An 18,461-nucleotide genomic window follows, 5' to 3' on the forward strand; every position below is an offset into this window, starting at 1 on the left:
ATCATAACTTTGTAACTAAAAACCCCTGTTTTTGTAAACACTTGCATTTGCGTTTATCATCATCATCATCATCGCGTTTCGCGTTTATACTGAATTACTTATGAGACAGGGGACCAGTGAATGTGCATTGATTCATTGGCCAAATCAGTAGCACTTCCATTGTATTTAAAAACATTTTAACTTAGCCTTGAAGTGCACCCACAACTCCTCTTTTTTGTATATTGGATACATCCTGTTTGGATATTATTATTATTTATGATTCTTGTATTCATAGTGAACACAGATATTTCTTACAACTTCAGGTCTACTTATGAATAAGTAGAAGAGAGTGGCCCCATGGACAAGCCCAGTCCCCCACTAAAAACATTGCTCCCAGGAGGGAAAATTACTTTGTAAAACTTCTAACAGTGTTGTATTCTTCAGGTACAAATAGTTAAAAACACACTAACTGTGCCTTTAACTGTATTCCAGTATTCCCTTCTAACATGCCCCTTATGCGTTGCTCCTATAGATGTCTAGCTTGCAGGTCTGTTATTGACTAGCAGACAAGGCATTTCTATTTTCTCTATATCTGCACTAGAACAATATGTCTCTCTTCACTTTTCCAGACACCAAAGAGTCACTACAGATTAGAAATAGTGATCTGGCCTGAACTAAGCTCCTTAAGTACTTGGCGAGAAAGCCATCTGGTCCTGTATCACTATTATCTAATGATCTTTATTTCCCAATTCTCCCTCATCCGACCAGTCACATGTCATGATTCATTTACTGAACCTATTCAAACTGATAACTCCATGGTATCATCATCAGCTTTTAAATTTTAAAACATTGTTACAAATGCATATTTAACCTTTTTCATGCAGTTTTAATAAAAGGCTTGGACGGAACCTTGACAAATAAGACAGCTATCTGAGACAGACTGTACCACTCATAGAAGGGCTTCTAAGACACAGGGAAATGCAAGTTGCCTAGCTATTTGATTTGATCCAGTTTCAACTGAGAATCTGGTAATGCATCAAGTTGAGTTCCACTTATGTTTGGTGCAGTGGAATATCCTGTGTGAACTGGGCCCCCTTGCAAAAAAGTCATTTGTGGGTCTTGGTTTATAGCAATACCGACTTACCCACCTACTTTAAGCCCCCTTGCCAGTCCACTCACCACCCCCACTGACCTTCTACCGCCCCCTGCCTGTCAATTCCGATACCTCCCTCAGTCCTCCTTCCCTGGAGTTCCTGCTCAAAGGTAGGTGAGCTGCTGGGGAGGGATTCTTCAGAAATAAAGAGGAAGCGTACCCCGTGGTCCGGGCCCCCTTCTTTCCCAGGATCCCCCTGCAGTCGCAGGGTATGCTTCCTCTATAGTTCAGATCACATACTGTAGCAAATACAGAACTGCATTTGTGTAAGAACCCTAAGTATATCTTTTGTTCAAGTAGACTTAGTTCGACCAATATATTATTTGGACACCTGAAAGGCCAGTTTTCACAATTTTCAACAATTTGTCCCTGTGACAGATAGATAAAAATCAAAAGGTACCAACAAGAAGGAGAAAACATCAGGGTTTCAGCTACAACAAATCAACCCAAAGTAATTAGAAAAGCCAGGGCATAAAGCCTGGTGATACTAAAGCCTGGTCTGGGTATTATTGTACTGTATTTACTTTTATCCCTGTCTGTGAGCTACAGAGGTGCCCATTAAAGCCCCTGGCAAGCTTCTACCGAAGTTAACGAGAGGCGCATTTTCAGCAGTCAAGCTCTTTTATTTTCTTTTAGGTTTTTGTAACCAGTCAGATTTTCAAAAACGAATAGAACAATGTCATTTTCTTTTATTTTCTGTCACCTAACACAATCAAGTTTTTTTTTTTGCATTTGAGTAAATAAAAACCTTGAATTTTAAAAATGAATAAATTGCCCTTCCCATGTATTATTATACTGGATTTACACCTGTTTAGTCTGGGAGCTGCACTGGTGCAGTTAGGTGTAACTTTAACATATCTTAGCCATCATGATGAGACCATCATGACAGAGTGATTATGACCAACATAATGCTATTTATTTATTATATCTTGGGAAATCTAGAATAAATGCACTAATTTAAGAGTATTGGTTTGTCATGGGTAGGCAATATAACAATAGTCTCTTTTACTAATCCAGTGTGTTCTTCACAAATAATCAGATGTTCAGGAGAGGGAGTTGAGGTGAGTGCCAAGAATATATTACAGGGAGGGCAGAATCATCAGAAGGAACCCGTGTAATTCCTCGGCATTAGGTACATTGAATAAAGCTGGACTTGTAGTTATCAGCTAATGGGAGAGTTTTATGTGTCTAAAGTATGAAATCTAGTATTCCCTTGTATAATCTATGCCTTCAACATTAAAAAGCAACTTCAGTCATTTAGTAATCAGACTATTATATCTGACTTATAGGAAAAGAATAATTTATTGTGCTTTAGTATTCATCGTGCAGAACAGAGCAGGCAGTACAATAAAAATAATACAATAAAACCAAACTGATCAGCTACTGTTATCCCGTGTACGCCAAACTAATTACTGAGTTTTTACTGTGTCCATGGCTGCTGCTGAGCTGCTCTTCTTGGCGATGCTACACACATTGAAGCAGTCCAACTGTTTCCATACAATGGGCCAACTATTTACTACTGTATATTACATGATCGAGGGCCAGATTGTAATTAATGATTAGATCATCCAAAAAAAGACCAAATGACTTTCTGAGTAGAGATTATCATCTTTTGGAGGGCTACATCCCGCAAACCTCATCATATTTCAGTTTCAGGTGGTTCCCACTGGAATGAAGGTGGTTATCAGCAGAATAAACACACCACATGTCACAGCCTTAAATAAAAGCTTGCTGCTGGGAGTTGCTGGGAGTTGCTTTCAGAGGTTTGTATTGTGTCCCTCAATCTCATACAGCACAATCCGCACGTGACAATGCATCATCATACTGTCATCAAAAAATGAAAGGTGAACTAAAACATCAACAGAGCACGATCAGATTGGTCCACAAAGAATTACTCTTAAATGCAGTGTTATTTCAGTGCTATGTCATTTTGAATGATCTGAAAGGTAGCAGGATAGTAGTCTGGACTAAGTGTGCTGTGTTGGGGCACACTATATAGAGCTGGGATATGTTTTAACTAGAAATGGGTTGGGAAGGGTATAGAAAAATGTCACATTCTTTATTTGTATAGCATCCTAGAAGAGGAGTAGATAAAACCTGTGTTGCTCATGTCAAGCTTGTATGATAGCATCTCATACAATACAATCTAGTGTATACTGTATATAAGGAAGGGTGGGGGGGGGGGACCAGTCACTGATAGTAAATGGATGAGATACAGACTCTAGGAATATGAGATAGCGAGTGTAAACGTCCCAGCTCCATGTATGAAGGTCATGGGGTTAAATTAACTATAAAATGAAGTCATTTAAATGAACTGCCAGGAAAAGATATATCCAGAATGCTTGGGATCTGGGGTTTTCTGTATTTTCAATCTTCATACTTTAAGTCTACTAGAAAATTATGTAAACATTAAATAAACCCAATAAGCTGGTTTTGCCTCCAATAAGGATTCATTGTATCTTAGTTGGGGTCAAGTACAAGGTACTTTTATTGTTACAGAAAAAAAGGAAATTATTTTTAAAAGTTTGGATTATTTGTATAAAATGGAGTCTATGGGAGATGGCCATCCAGTAGTTTGGAGTTTTCTGTATAATGGGTTTCCATATAACAGATCACATATCTGTATAAGCAAATTGACCCCTACCCAGGTGTAAACAGTGGTTGTTGTAACAGAGAAAGAATGATTTTTTATCCCATACTGCAATACTGGGGATGGAACCCAACCACTGCCATAAAGAAGCTGAGCAGAGTTACTGAAAACATTACAGTAGGTAAAGGTAGGTAGTTAAAATCATTCTAGTGCTCTGTGGCCTGGTTAGTTTCCTTTAATTTTAACAAACAAGGGTAAGTTGTGCTCACCACTAATTTTTAAAACCATTAGGCGGGGGTGCAATGAGGCTGTGACCACAAAATACATATAGACAAATACAAGAGTCCTCTGCACTCAACCCATTATCAATATATTTAAGACATAGACATTTTGTGCATATTGCTACTACTTTTTAGTAACAGTATGCACAAAATGTCTCTGTCTATAATATATTGATAATGGGTTGAGTGCAGAGGACTCTTGTATTTGTCTATGAGTTTCCTTTAACTTATCATCCCGGTACTCATTCATTTAGAATGTCTAAGTAAGCATTCTAATCTGTATATCGAAGACACAGTACCCACAGCTTAGCTCACTCTAATGTGTTGCTGGTGTTGGCCTTTCCTTCAATTTACTGCCATAAAACTGTCATTTCCATTCACTGTCACACGCAAGCTGACTGATCGCAAACCCAATCAACAGTTTGAAATCAATGATTCCCAGAACCGTCAGACTCCTGCCTGTATTCTACAGAATGGTTTGTGATTGGCCAGTTTGCTCATTATATGTGAGTTTCCTATTCTTTGGTAATGAGCTGGAGGTTATTGTGGGACTTTATACATACAGTATACCATGTATATTTGAATATCGCTGCCCTTATAATTAGTCAATAAATGGGATTCCGAATTGAAGAAGAAATGTTTCAATATCAGCGTGTGCGACTGAACCAAACCAGGGCAGAGTTAACAGAATAAAAATGATTTGCAACAGCCGTTATAGGCCGTGATGCTAAATTCCAGGTATTTGTCATCATTGTTTAAGCTTTTGCATTTCACTACACATTGTTTTACAGCGAGCCGTGTTGTTAAATATGCTCATATTACTTAAGGGCATTAAACACTTTAGTGTGTGTGATTATTGCTCATTTATATTTTATTAAAACAGACGCAGAGAGACTGGCGCATTCTAACAGACAATAACTAATACCCTTTACTTCTTATTATCCAGCAGCTTTGCAGACTGTGACACACAATCAGCCATCCTTTAGGGCCTTATGAAATAAAAGCTCCTGGGTCGAGCGCCATTATTTGTCTGCGGCAACACTGCAGGGCTTCTGCATGAGATTCATATTATTTAGGAGAGAAATCTAAATGAATGCTGGCTCAGTACAGACAAGACAGGAAAAAAATATCTGTCAAGTACAGATATTCTATTTGGTGACCCCCTTTAGGTACCCTGAAGTGTCTCCCATAAAGAGTGAGATTCTGAAGCACAATATTCACTGTAAGTTTAGGGAAAACAGTATCAAGACTGTGAGTCAGTCCTTAAATTCAAGTAAGTGAGAGCAGACCAGAGGATGTGCTGTAAAGCAGAAGAAAAGAAGTTGGGGAACTGCTGGGAGCATCTTAACAGAAACATATTTTTAATGCTAAAGGGGTGGTTCACCTTTCAGTTAACTTTCAATATGTTATAGAATGGCTTATTCTAAGCACCTTTTCAACTGGTCATCAATATTTATATTTAAAATATATTTTTTTATAGTTTTTTCAATCATATGCCTTCTGAATGTTTTCAACTTTCAATTAGGGGTCAATCTAAAACAGCAATTGCTCTGCAAAGCTACAAATGTATTGTTATTGCTACTTTTTATTACGCGTCATTCTATTCAGGCCTGTCCTATTCATATTCCAGTCTCTTATTCAAATCAATGGATGGTTGCTAGGGTGATTTAAACCCTAGCAACCAAATGGCTGAAACTGCAAAACTGAATAAAAAGCTAAATAACTAATTAGCCGGAAGAGAATCGCTCCCTGGTACTCGCTGGTATAACCACGGGCCGGTGCAGTTTTCTGCTGATATGAGCACCAGCCCAGGGTTTCAGGTGACTAAGTAACTACATTTACTTGGGGGTGCCTAACATTTGGAACCCCCAAGTGTGAAACGACTTTCCTTCTCCTTTAAACGGTTACATGGACTTGTACTGGTTACATGTTGTAACATGTCTTTTCTAGCATTGTTATGCATTAGCTCTCCTTTAAACCCTGTATGACTGGGAAACTCTTCTTGTCACATTGCTGAGTGATAGAATTAATTGACTGATACTGTACCCTGTGTCCTATTGTAGAACTGGCAAAAGACAAAGTTCCCTTTGCACCAAAGCTATGTCACCAGCACACAGAACAGATTAGAATAAGTTAAAGCTGCTTTTTCAGGCAATAAGACATGGTCATTTCAATCACTACACAGCAGAAGATCAATATGTATATATATAGTAAACTGCCTTTGCTTTAGTCAGTTCTAAGTCTTTGCTGTCAGACTCATTGAGTAAGTGGTGCAAATCGCCTCTCTGGGGCCCTGCAAAGGGTTAATATAAGAGCCTAATAGTGTGTGTTTTATATTGGCTCCTGGCTGTACGGCTGGCAGTTATAGCAGAATGACTCGCTAGATGGCAGTAGAGAGCCTTTCAGCTGGAGCAGACAAAAGAGGAGTAAGAATGATCATCATCAGCAGCAGCAGCAGGGATAGAGCTGAGAGCAGCTACTGGGCATCACTTGCAGCCTGAGCAAGGGGGACCGCTCCTGTCACTCCCTACACAGGGATAATATAGCAGAATCAAGAGGACACGGGCGCTTCCCAAGCTTGTGATTTAAGTAGCAGGTTCCCTGTCTCAACCTCTCCCCTGGAGCACGTACAGAAGGGCAGCTTCACTCCTCTCCCTAACAATGACAGGGATGGCAATTTACTGGGTGACAGTTGCAGCTTGTATCCTGGGTGTTGGCTGCAGTGGCCTCGCTACTAAAGGTAAGAGATCATCGTTATGGCAGCACTGGGGCTCTGGGAGTTTGCTTGTCACTTCTTCATGCCCCCTGGAGCTCCACTGGATGGCAGGCTGCATAGCAAAGCACTTTGGGGACTGGTTGGTCATTCCAGACCTTTAATAACGCAGGCATGTCAAACTATTCTGCCAAATACATTCTCTCCTGATAGACATCTTTGTTGAGCTGGCTGAGGATGCTGGGAGTTTAATTACTCAACAGCTAGACGGGCATGAGTTTGACACCTCTTCTTTCTGATTGGCACTAACCCTGCTTCTCTGTGACCTGACTTAGATTTGATTCCAGCTGCTGGCACCTGCTTGGCACCCACCCTGCTAACTGTCAGCTCAGCAGGCTACTGTCGCCCCTTCCTCTCTACCAAACATTAGTGATGCTCCCTGTGCTCAGCCAGGTTCTGGGGATCAGCCTCCAATGCCTTCCCTTCCATTCCCTCCAGGTGCTGCTAGATCTGCAATTAAACACTGCTGGGGTCACTGAAGGCTGCTTAACTCTTTCCAGACTATTATTTAAGAGTGGGATTGTAAGAAATGGTGTAACAATTAAACTTAGAGACAACCAAAATTCCAATGATTTTCCTAAACATGTACAGCGCGTTTGTATTATTTGTATCCCCCAAGTTCCATAATGGGTTGTATATAGTGTTGCTATCCTTTAAATGCATGTTTTCTTCAGGGGGCATGATGCCTACCAATCAGCCGTGATTATTCATAAGGGTCATAAACAGAATAATAAAGCATATGCTTGTAGTTTTCTACAGGACATTAATTGTACAGTGACCCACTACTCTTTAGCTTAGAGTATAAACACTGCCCCTAAATGGCATTTGATTGCTTTATCTGTCACTGGTATCCAGTATACTCTTATAAAATATCCCCCCGTGGCTGTTAGTATTGCTCAGTGCTGGGCTGTTAAAGGAGATACAAAGTCAGACAATGAATGAGCTCTTGTAAAAATTGCTGCAGAAAAATAAGCACAGCACCATATTCTCTTCTATAGTAGCGAAATAAGTGTCGTTTGGGGGATTCACAAAAGCAGCGTTAGTCTGAAATTGGAGTAGAATCGTCTGCAGGAATTCACCAATGTCTCCAATTTCAGATTTTACAACAGCACTCTACACCATAAAAGGGTTAATAGTTTTTTTTTAAAATTTGAAAAAGTAACTGTTTCTGGCACTTTAACTCCGTCTTTCACAATTTGAAGTTATGAAGGCAATTAAAAGGGAGTAATTTAATGCCCGAAAAATAACTAAGAATTGTCATGGGTTCTTCCGGTAGCAAGTTTGTGCAATTCATAAATGGTACAACAAATAGAACTAAATTGTCACACCAACACAGAGATACAAAAGAGCCTTCTTATTCACAAACTGGAGTAAGGTTTTTGTGAATTCTTTTTATGGCAGTTTTACTTCATTATTTTCCTTACTCCGGATTTATTTTGTGCCCCATCTTTGTGAATAAGCCGCAGGTTCTAAATTTAAATCTGGCGCGTCTGTGTGTGTCTATGCAAGACTTTAGACTACTCTTGGGATCTGCTTAATGGCTCTTACACTTCATTTCTTTTTTTCAAATCTTATTTTTTATTGATTTTAAAAGAAAGGGGGAGGGGGTACAGAATGGAAAAAAAAGGGGGGGGTACAGAGTTTGATTCAAAACAGAAACATGTTTAAGTTTACAAAGGAAGACAATGAGTCATTTCTACATAACTCGTGAGACACAATTTGCTTTTCCAAATCTATTATAGATAGAATATCCAAGAGATTAGTCAGGGTTCCTAGAGATAACTAGTAGGGACAATGCACTCAATTTATTCATTTCCAAAAGTCAATCCACGGTTTCCAAATCAAATTGTACTGAGGGATGGAATTATGAAAGATACTCGTGACTTCTTCTAATTTCCTAGTATCTTCTACTAGATTACACCATTCAATTTCTAATGGGGGAGTCGTCAGTTTCCATTTTTTGGGAATCATAGCAATAGCTGTACACTTGGTTATTCTTATATGAGTTCCTGCACAGTGGCTTTATTTATGCCTTCTACAACACGGGAGAGCAAGAGTTAACCAAGCCCATTTGTTTCTATTGTGCCTGTACCCCTGGTACTGCTTGTTCAGCATCATTTCCAAGTCAGTTACTGTTATTTGTGTTTGTTACATGATAAAAGTAGAATTTACACTTGCTAATGTATATAGAAAGCCATATTAGAACACTACAGTGCATTATTGGAAATAACATGTAAAGGTAAGCAATTCATAACTTGTGTGTCCAGTTTCCATTCAGCAGTGTTGTTGATGGCTGAACACTGTCTGGTTTATATTTAAGATTTTACCAGCACCTGATACGAAATTAGAAGAACTTATTAACCCTACATGTGCAGTGGAAATGTGGCGTTCGGATAGAAGCCACATTGCTTGTATCAGAACATTCCTACAGCTATTCACCATATTTTATATTTGGAGATTGAAGGTCTGTTAAAAGATAACAATGACTCCCAACACATTTGACTGCTTGTTACTTTAACCCTGTGACTGCTGAAAGACCACTCAAGACCGATCACCTGTTACTCAACAGAGGTAGTCTAAAAGTTTGTTCTTATTGGTTCTTCTAGTTTGTGTGAGTGGGTAATTCATCCAACAGATCGAGCCAATCACGGAGATTAGGGTCAATTGAGTACCCTTTATATCCTCAGAGAAATGGGGAGGACCTTTTTATTGAAACATGTAGAAATGACAGTTAAAAATGTAAGTTAATCTGTTTGGGTGGCCCTGTTCTGAAAACTTTTTAACAATGTATCTTTAGTGATGGGCGAATTTATTCTCCAGGCGCGAATTTGCACGATTCGCCGCCAGCAAATAAATTTGCGAAACGGGCGCGAAAATTTGCTGACAAAAAAAATTGTCGCTGGCATCCAAAAGAAAAACGGACGCCGGCGTCAAAAACGGCAAAGTGAAACGGGGCAAATTCGCCCATCACTATTTATCTTCAACATTTATCCTTTCTAATGGTTTAGACCAGTGATCCCCAACCTTTTTTTACCAGTTAGCCACATTTAATGTATAGAGATTTGGGGAGCAACACAAGCATGAAAAAAAAAACTTAACGGAGTGCCAAATAAGGGCTGTGATTGGCTATTTGGTAGTACAATGTGGACTGGCAGAAAGCTCCTTTTGGTAGTTCACATGGTCCAGGAATTCAGAAATAAGCCCTTGCTTTGAGGCACTGGGATCAACACATACTGGGTCATTTGCAAAATGTTACTCATAAGTCAGTGGCAAGGGATCACTGCTTTAGACACACTGACTCAATTGCTGTATGTGAATAGTTACATTGTCACATAGTTTCCCAAATACTCCTGGATGGTTACTACATGATACTTGCTAATGTATAACCCAAGAGTCAGTACAGTTAGCAATCAGCTTGGCGGCACAGTGGTTAGAAGTGCAAGCTTGTGGCACACTGGTCTTGTGCTTGATTCAGACAAGGGCACTATATTCATTGATGTTATGTCTGTGTTTATGTGGCTTTCATCTCAGAGGCTAAAATATACAGGCAGATTAACTGTCTCCTAATAAAAATTAGATTATAAGCTTCGCCAAGTTAAGGACCAAAGTGAATGATTAATTATATAGTTAATACAGATGGAACGTCTTATACCATACGCATTTATATATGCCTTTTTTTTTTAAATTTAAGTTGGTGCTTTTTTGTGAATTCAGTACTAAAAATTTAGGATGCTGACTTCCAAAAAATTAAATGCAAAGCAGCCAAATAGAACCGCATTTATTCATTTTGCTCTGCTGTGCTGAAAACCTGCATCTCTAATAAATGTCTACACATGTATCTGCCACATATATATGGACCCTAAGAGTGGTGTAGGGTCAACCCCACTGAGAAGTGGAGAAGTGGAGAAGAATAGTCATAAATGAATGGAATTCTGTTTTAACTTTTGAAGTTACCCCACCACCAACCTTCGGAATCATGGGATGGTAGTAAGCTGGTATATAGGAATAGTAATAGGGATTTCAGATTGATGTAATGACATCTCCTTCTTAGAAACTCTCTTGCAAGCAGCTTCTGGTTTATAATTTAAGGAATTGGCACAACAGGTTTAATTGTTGCTATTAAAAACATTCAAGTGTGGGGTACAAAGGGTGGATTTGATGCAGACTAAGAAGTACAAAGAGCATTTAATTTTTAAATAGCAAGGGAGGTTCATGACAAGTTGATTTTCCGATTAAATCAAGGCTGCTGGTCCTATAAATGTGTTAATTGCGTTCTATGTATCGCCGGTTTCTCAATATAAACAGAATCCATCAGCCTTGCCGTACCTAGCCGGAATCTATAAAAATTGGTTTTGTAGCTTCATTTACACAATGAAGTGAAGACGCACATTCTCAGCCTTGCACGTGTTTAATGAGACATCCAAGGTACGCTTGGGGCAGATAAAGTAACTCTGACACTTTTGATGAGTTTGGTAAATAGGTGGGAATATGGTGATGCACTCGCACATTGTCAGCTTTTTCCCACTTTCTTCAGGTTGATATAAATACAAGCTGGCTTATGGAGGAGATTCATGAATAAATGAATATGTACAGGTATGGGACCTGTTATCCATTAGGGCCTGGGATTTCTAGAAATGGATTTTCCCATAATTTGGATTTCATACTTTAGGTCTGAAGGCTGGTTTTGCTTCCAATAAGGATTAAGTATATCTTAGTTAGGATCAAGTACATGCTACTCATTTTTTTTATTAATGGTGATGTGCGAATTTTTCACGTTTCGCGGAAAAATTTGCGAAATGGTATAAAAATTGTGAAACTCGTAAATTGACGCCAACGCAAATTTTGACCCCGACTTTAAAGTTAATGGACGTCCGAATAGTGTTGATGCACAGCGATTTTGACACAAGAGAATTTTTTGCCGCTGGCGAATTTTCGTGGGAGTTTCCTGAATTCGGCGGCGGCAAAACATGGAATTTGCGCCAGATGAATTTGTTCGCCCATCACTAATTATTACATAGATGGCCTGTAATTCATAGTAATTCATAGCTTTCTGTAAGGTAACAGAGCTATATATCGGTAGATACCATACATTTAAGACAAAACTACTGAAAATCCATAGTTTTTTGTTAAACATCATATAACGTCTTATGTGTTGTAATTATGTGTCAGTTTGAAGATTTCCTGTGTATATATAGCACACCTGTTCACTTGAATGCTTCAGTGAGTCCTACATGACGCCTGCATTCCCTGTTAGGGATGTAGCGAACTGTTCTGCGGCGAACTTGTTCGCGCGAACATCGGCTGTTCGCGTCCGCCGCAAGTTCGCGAACGTCGCGCGACGTTCGCCAATAGGCGTTCGCGTCAAAATCGTTCGACCATTCGACCGCTAAAATCGAACGATTTTCGTTCGATTCGAACGAAAATCGTTCGATCGAACGATTAAAAATCCTACGATCGTTCGAATCGAACGATTTTCGGATGTTCGAAGTTCGCGAACAGTTCGCGAACTGTTCGCATTTTTTGCCGGTGTTCGCGAACGGCGTTCGCGAACACATACTCGGCGGTTCGCTACATCCCTATTCCCTGTGCATGTGCAGGTGACATTTCTGCTCTTTGTAAATAACTCGTCAGCATTGTATCACATTTGACTGCAGAGTTTTACATTTAAAGGAAAGTGGACGTTCGTCCATTGAAATCCTGTATCTACGGTGAGTGATTAGGTCCCAGTTACAAAAGTCAAAAGCAAAGGTGTGGCATGAAACTCTAGGGATTTGCCAGGGATAAATCCCTGTTACAGGTATAGGGTACGGTATCTGGAAACCCATTATGCAGAAAGCATCGAGTTACGGGAAGGCCATCTCCCATAGACGCCATTATATTCAAATAACTCACATTTTTAAAAGTGATTTTCTTTTTCTCTGTATTAATGAAACAGTCAGTACCTTGTATTTGATCCAAATTAAGATATAATTAATCCTTATTAGAGGCAAAACAATCCTATTGGGTTTATTTCATGTTTACATTAATTTATGTAGAATTAATGTATGGAGATCCAAATTACGGAAAGATCCCTTATCCAGAAAAACTCAGATATTTGAGGGCACATTTACTTAGCTCAAGTGAAGGATTAGAATAGGAAGGAGTAGAATAAAAAATACTTCGATTTCGTTTCGTTTTTTTTTTGGCTACTTCGACCATCAAATTGGCTACTTCGACCTTCGACTACGACTTCGAATCGAACGATTCGAACTAAAAATCGTTCGACTATTCGACCATTCGATAGTCGAAGTACTGTCTCTTTATAAAAAACTTTGACCCCCTACTTCGCCACCTAAAACCTACCGAGCACCAATGTTAGCCTATGGGGAAGGTCCCCATAGCTTTTTTTGATCGAAGGAAAATCGTTCGATCGATGGATTAAAATCCTTCGAATAGTTCGATTTGAAGGATTTAAAAATTTATATTATTTGAATAAAATGGAGTCTATGGGAGACAACCTTTCAGTAATTCGGAACTTTCTGGATAATGGGTTTCCGGATAACGTATCCTGTACCTGTAGTCATTTTGCTATTTTCTAAACCTCGGTTTATGGAAATTGTTGCAAAATATTAAGTCAATCTAAAAAAAAATTAAGCCATCATCCTCTTGCATCCAGTTGCGAGCAGTCGCATGAGTGCTGGCATTACATATGAAAAATATGTGTCTGTTCATAAGGAAAATGAGGATATAGAAATTATCATTATTTTAGCTATAATGTTTGGCTACTTTGGGACAGGTAGAGGCAGGCATAAATGCCTATGATATTTTTTTTCTTCCTATGCATATTAGGATCATAAATTATGTTTGGACAGCACATTGGTGGAATATTCAAATAATCGAACTCTGGTTCAGTTGCAACTGAGAAGATGGTCTAGCAGCATTTTTTAGTGTTTGGGGGCCTCTGTGTTTTATTTGAAAATATTGCAGTTTATGTAATGACATGCAATTAAAAAATGTTTTATTACAAGGTTCTAGTTTAGCAATGGGGATGAGGTCAGACATGTTTAACAGCCAATTAATTGCTTTTCTTTATTGGGTTTTATCTTGGATTATGTCATGATTGCTTCATTCCCTCTCTCTTCACTCAGGAATTAGACAGGTCAGTGCCAGTGACCAACACGGCTTGTTGAAAGCATCCGCTTCTGACACATCTGTCTGAGTTTCAAAGTGAAAAATAAAGGGATATAATGCTGACTGTATCAGTACCTCATTTAACACAAGACTTAGGCACATCTGTGTTTGGCTTCTGGCTACATCTGTCTGAATAACAAATGCATTTGATGCACTTTTCCTGCACTATCATTGAATCATATTGTCCTACTTGAAGAACACATTCCTATTCAGTTTCGTCAGGCTGATTGGCTTAATGCAACCTCATTATAGGAACTCCTTTCAAACACAGACCTGGAGAAGGTGTTAAGGGTTTACCTACAGTAGGTGGCCACTGAGGTCAGACCCTGGCAGTGCAGGAAGGCTTTATCTAAGTTTACAGGGGGCAAACTGTGACTTTTGAGATGTTCAGCTGCAACAACCAGAAAACCATTCAGTCTCCTTCTCTCCTGCTTCTCCTCTAGTGACCTCACTATCATGTATAACTTCCATCATCTTCTCTCTCATGCTTGCTCCCAGTGCCAGTCCTCCTGCTTTCTCACTAGTTTCATTTGCCTGTGGTTCCCACCTATCTGACAAATCTCCCTTGCAAGTACTGTCATGAGTATTTAGTTACACCAAACGCATTCTTTCATTTTCTCTTCTTCTTTATAACGACCTCTCTAAAGTGTCTTAATTGGGTTGTCCCACTTGCGTCGTCAGTGCTTTAGATGCCAAAGTGGTACTACTATTGGCATATGTTTGTCACCACTGTCCCGTGTATTTACTGTGGCAGGTGCAAATCATGTTTCTTACTCAGAGTTTTACCTACTGTCTACTATCAATTTGTTATAAATGGTGCATTTAATGTCAGAAATACACACTTTATAAGTTGATGGTGCATATATGTTGGTGCTTCATAAATACACACCAGTAATTATACGCATAGATGGCTCATCTTGTGGCCTATATCTTGTAGCTTAAAACTTGTAGCTGAATATTTAGCACTGCAATATGTGATTTGTACTCTAGTCCCCACGCAAGGGCCCTGTGCTGCTGAAATAGCTTTATTTTTTTTTTAGCTTTGCCCTGATTGTATGGTTGCCTGACCTCTATCTTTGGTGGAAATTAGAATGGTTCAAGGTCAAACCTGCACATTTCTTGAAGGTTTGAGGCTAAATGTTCCCATATTAAGAATCAAATAAATCTAACTGACCTGATCCAGTCTAGAGGAACATACTGTAGTTACAATTATAATCTGTGCTGATTTTGGTGCCTTAAAAAAATATTTACATTAAGGGCTATTATGGACACTAATTCTCTGCAGTGGTGTTACCCACTATTGCGTTGAAAACTAAAAAAAAAAGAGGATTTTAATTACTGTGGCTAAAACCCCTGGGTCATGTTTCATCTTCACTTAAGAGCCTGCTTATTTCAACATTCCGATTTTTCATTGTGAGAAATCTTCTGCTTGACTTTGCTCCTTAACACCATCAGCCGCATTCCCCAGCCAGTAAGTGGTTCACATGTCACGGCTGGGAGCTAGTTAATTAGAGACAGGGTCATGGCCTCCTATGCTTAACGTACTGTTTGGCAAGTGCTGCTCAAAGCAATGCACCACGTCCAAAAATACATTCACATGCATTGCTGTCAAATTTCTAGGCTAGGAACTGGTGTATGTGTGGCAATGGACTGAAAATAAATTGCTAGCAAATAAATGTTTATTTGAATGCTGGAACTTTATATAATCATTTTTTTGCAGCTAGAAATATGAAATAAAGTCTGCTGTTGGATAGCTCTATGCTCGTTTCAGCAAAGTGTATGCGATTTCTATTTACCCATATATACCCATATAAGAGATTATGAGTTGCTAACAAGGTATTGTCTTGTACACCTATATGAAATTAAAGTCAATGGAAGAGCTCAGTTAAAGAAGTAGACCACCTTAAAATGAACTTTTAAGGGGCCCGTTAAACCTCGATTTATTTCTGGTCAAGGTTTGTTGGGATAAAACTTGAATTTTTCATGGAAAAAAACCCTAAAACTTATCATACCCCAAAGCTGATAAAAGTTTGAAAATACTCCATCTCAAACCTGTCGAGGTCATGTAGAAATCCATGGCAGATGTCATTGAACATTGAAGTTGTTTCTTGAAATGGTGGTTTGCTCTGGATAATCTAAAAAATTTGGGGTTTTCGTCCAAAAATCTGAAAAAGTTGAGTTTTTGCAATAAAATTGAGTTTTCGGAGTTAATCACACAATACAAATTGATGCTTGATTTTTTTTTTCGCAACGTTTAATGGCTCAGATCTTTTCAAGAAAAATTATTTATAAATGAGTTTAATTTGTGGAAGTCGACTTGGTTTCACAAAAAAATATAGATAAATTAGAGCTTTAGTCAATCAGCCCCTAAATATCATGTAGACGGCAGTTATCTATGACTATTTGCATTTTTGACTATTTGAGTTTTTTTCAAAATATATCCATGTTTTGATCTGCATCTCTCAGGTTTGGAATTGGTTGAGTTTCACCAGCCTAGCAACCAGACAAGTAGTTTAAAAGTCAAAATGGAAGCAATAATACATTAGAATAACAATAAGGAGAAGGACAAGCTGGTTGTCCAGAATGGTGTAAATTGTTGAAAATGAATATATGCATGAAAAAAAACACCCTCAGAGGCAATTTAAGCGTGAAAACGATTTTTGAATTATTTACTTGGGCCAACGTACACTGTCGGCAATGACGCAGCATTTCAGTTTTCAGTTGTTTCATCACCCACACTAATGCAGGTGACAAAGCAACTTAAGTGTCATTGCCGTCAAACCTAACTCTCACAATAAATGTATTTATTTTTTTTACTAGCTAGAGACTCTAACAACCAGACAGCTTTTTAAGTTCCAATGGGCAGAATAAGAATTCTAATAAAAAATACAAAATAAATAATGAAGACTGCTTAGGAAAGGTCCAGATAGGACCAAATTAAAGTTAATTTAAAGGTGAACTTCCCCTTTAGCGTATCCTGCATGCAAGTATACTTCTGCCATAGGGTTGATGTACATATCCGCAGGTGACTTACAGGTTAAGGTCCCAACCAAATATGCTTCTCTACTCCAGTGATCTCCCACCACTTCCACTACTAATATCAATAGGGCACTGAGTAGCACTTGCTGGAAAAATAGAGTTGATTACCAAGAGCTAAAGATGAGCTAATTAATTAATTGAATTACTGTAAACCTATGCAGCTTTCTTTTTTCTCTTTCACCCTTTATGATCAATACCCTTTAACCCAAAAGAAAACATCAGTTTTATCTGATACATGGTGAAACTAATAACTGCTAGCAGCCCATTCACTTCCAAGCTTCAATGTCTATATATTTGTTAAAGCAACTGCACAAATCTGCAGTGATAGGTTAATGACCTTCATAGGTTAACGGCATCATAGACACAGTGCAAAAGATATAATGTTCACCTCTGTGCTAATTCACTTACAGTATATGGGGGGCCTCATAACATTTAAAGGAAATTCATGATTTTTATGTCTTTTTTTGTTACTTTACATTTTTGTAAAAGAGACAGAATATGTACTGAAGGGAAGACAGGGAACGTGAGATAGAAATGTCATGAAGAAGGGGCGCTGTTCCATTTCGTGCACTTTATTTTTTGCTTTAGAAGAGTGTGCTGGGTATTGTAAGTGGGCAGTGGATAGAATCCTTTAGATGATTCTCCTTGCTAAATGTTTACAAAGCAGCTATGTGTCTGTACATTTCACTCTCTCCCTAGGGAATATTCTGTTCTTACTTTAGAAATGCTCAAGTTGACTGCAAATAGGATGATGCTTTAAAGCCCCTGTTTATTTTGTGCTCTACTGAATAACAAGATACTGTTTATAGTTTAATGCTTAGTATTCCTTACAAAAGATTGTATCATCCCGTATTTAAAAATCTAGAAACCACTATAAATATATATATATATATATATATATATATATATATATATATATATATATATATATATATATATATATATATAGTCCTCCATGAAGCCAGCACTCTCGATACATAGTTTCAAACGCCTGGGTGCAGTATCAACAGTTTCAATCTCTACCTGCACAAATAAGATCCGCACTCACAGGACTTATGAAAATTATAGAAATTACAGAGGCCGAAACGTTAGACTCTTGCAATAAATTTTCTATAATTTTCAATACGGGAAGTCCCGTATCTTTCCCATATAAATATACAAGTCCAAACAAGAAAAAGGCAGCACATATATATATATATATATACAGTATATATATATATATATGTGTGTGTGTGTGTGTGTATGTGTATATCTATATATCTATATATATATATATATATATATATACTAATATATATATATATATATATATATATATATATATATATATATATATATATATATATATATATATATATATATATTAGATCTTAGCATCTCTAAACAGCTTCTTCAGATATGGAGGGAGGTGGAATATAACTGCTGAAACCCTAATGGCTCTTGCAGAGCATCCTAATGAATGCCAGAGTTAAATGA

General features: G+C 38.2%; 1 protein-coding gene across 1 annotated transcript in view; it reads left to right on the top strand.

The window, feature by feature from the left end:
- The first annotated feature begins 6,388 nt into the window (after positions 1-6,388).
- clstn2.L (calsyntenin 2 L homeolog) overlaps positions 6,389-18,461 on the top strand; it is a 441,104-nt gene continuing 429,031 nt past the window's right edge. Inside the window, exon 1 of the mRNA XM_041563401.1 lies at positions 6,389-6,743. Within this exon, the coding sequence (XP_041419335.1) occupies positions 6,665-6,743 (79 nt within the window). The 5' untranslated portion in view covers positions 6,389-6,664. The remainder of the gene's footprint in view (positions 6,744-18,461) is intronic.

The sequence above is a fragment of the Xenopus laevis genome, chromosome 5L (assembly GCF_017654675.1).
Source record: "Xenopus laevis strain J_2021 chromosome 5L, Xenopus_laevis_v10.1, whole genome shotgun sequence".
NCBI classification, from domain to species: Eukaryota; Metazoa; Chordata; class Amphibia; order Anura; family Pipidae; genus Xenopus; species Xenopus laevis.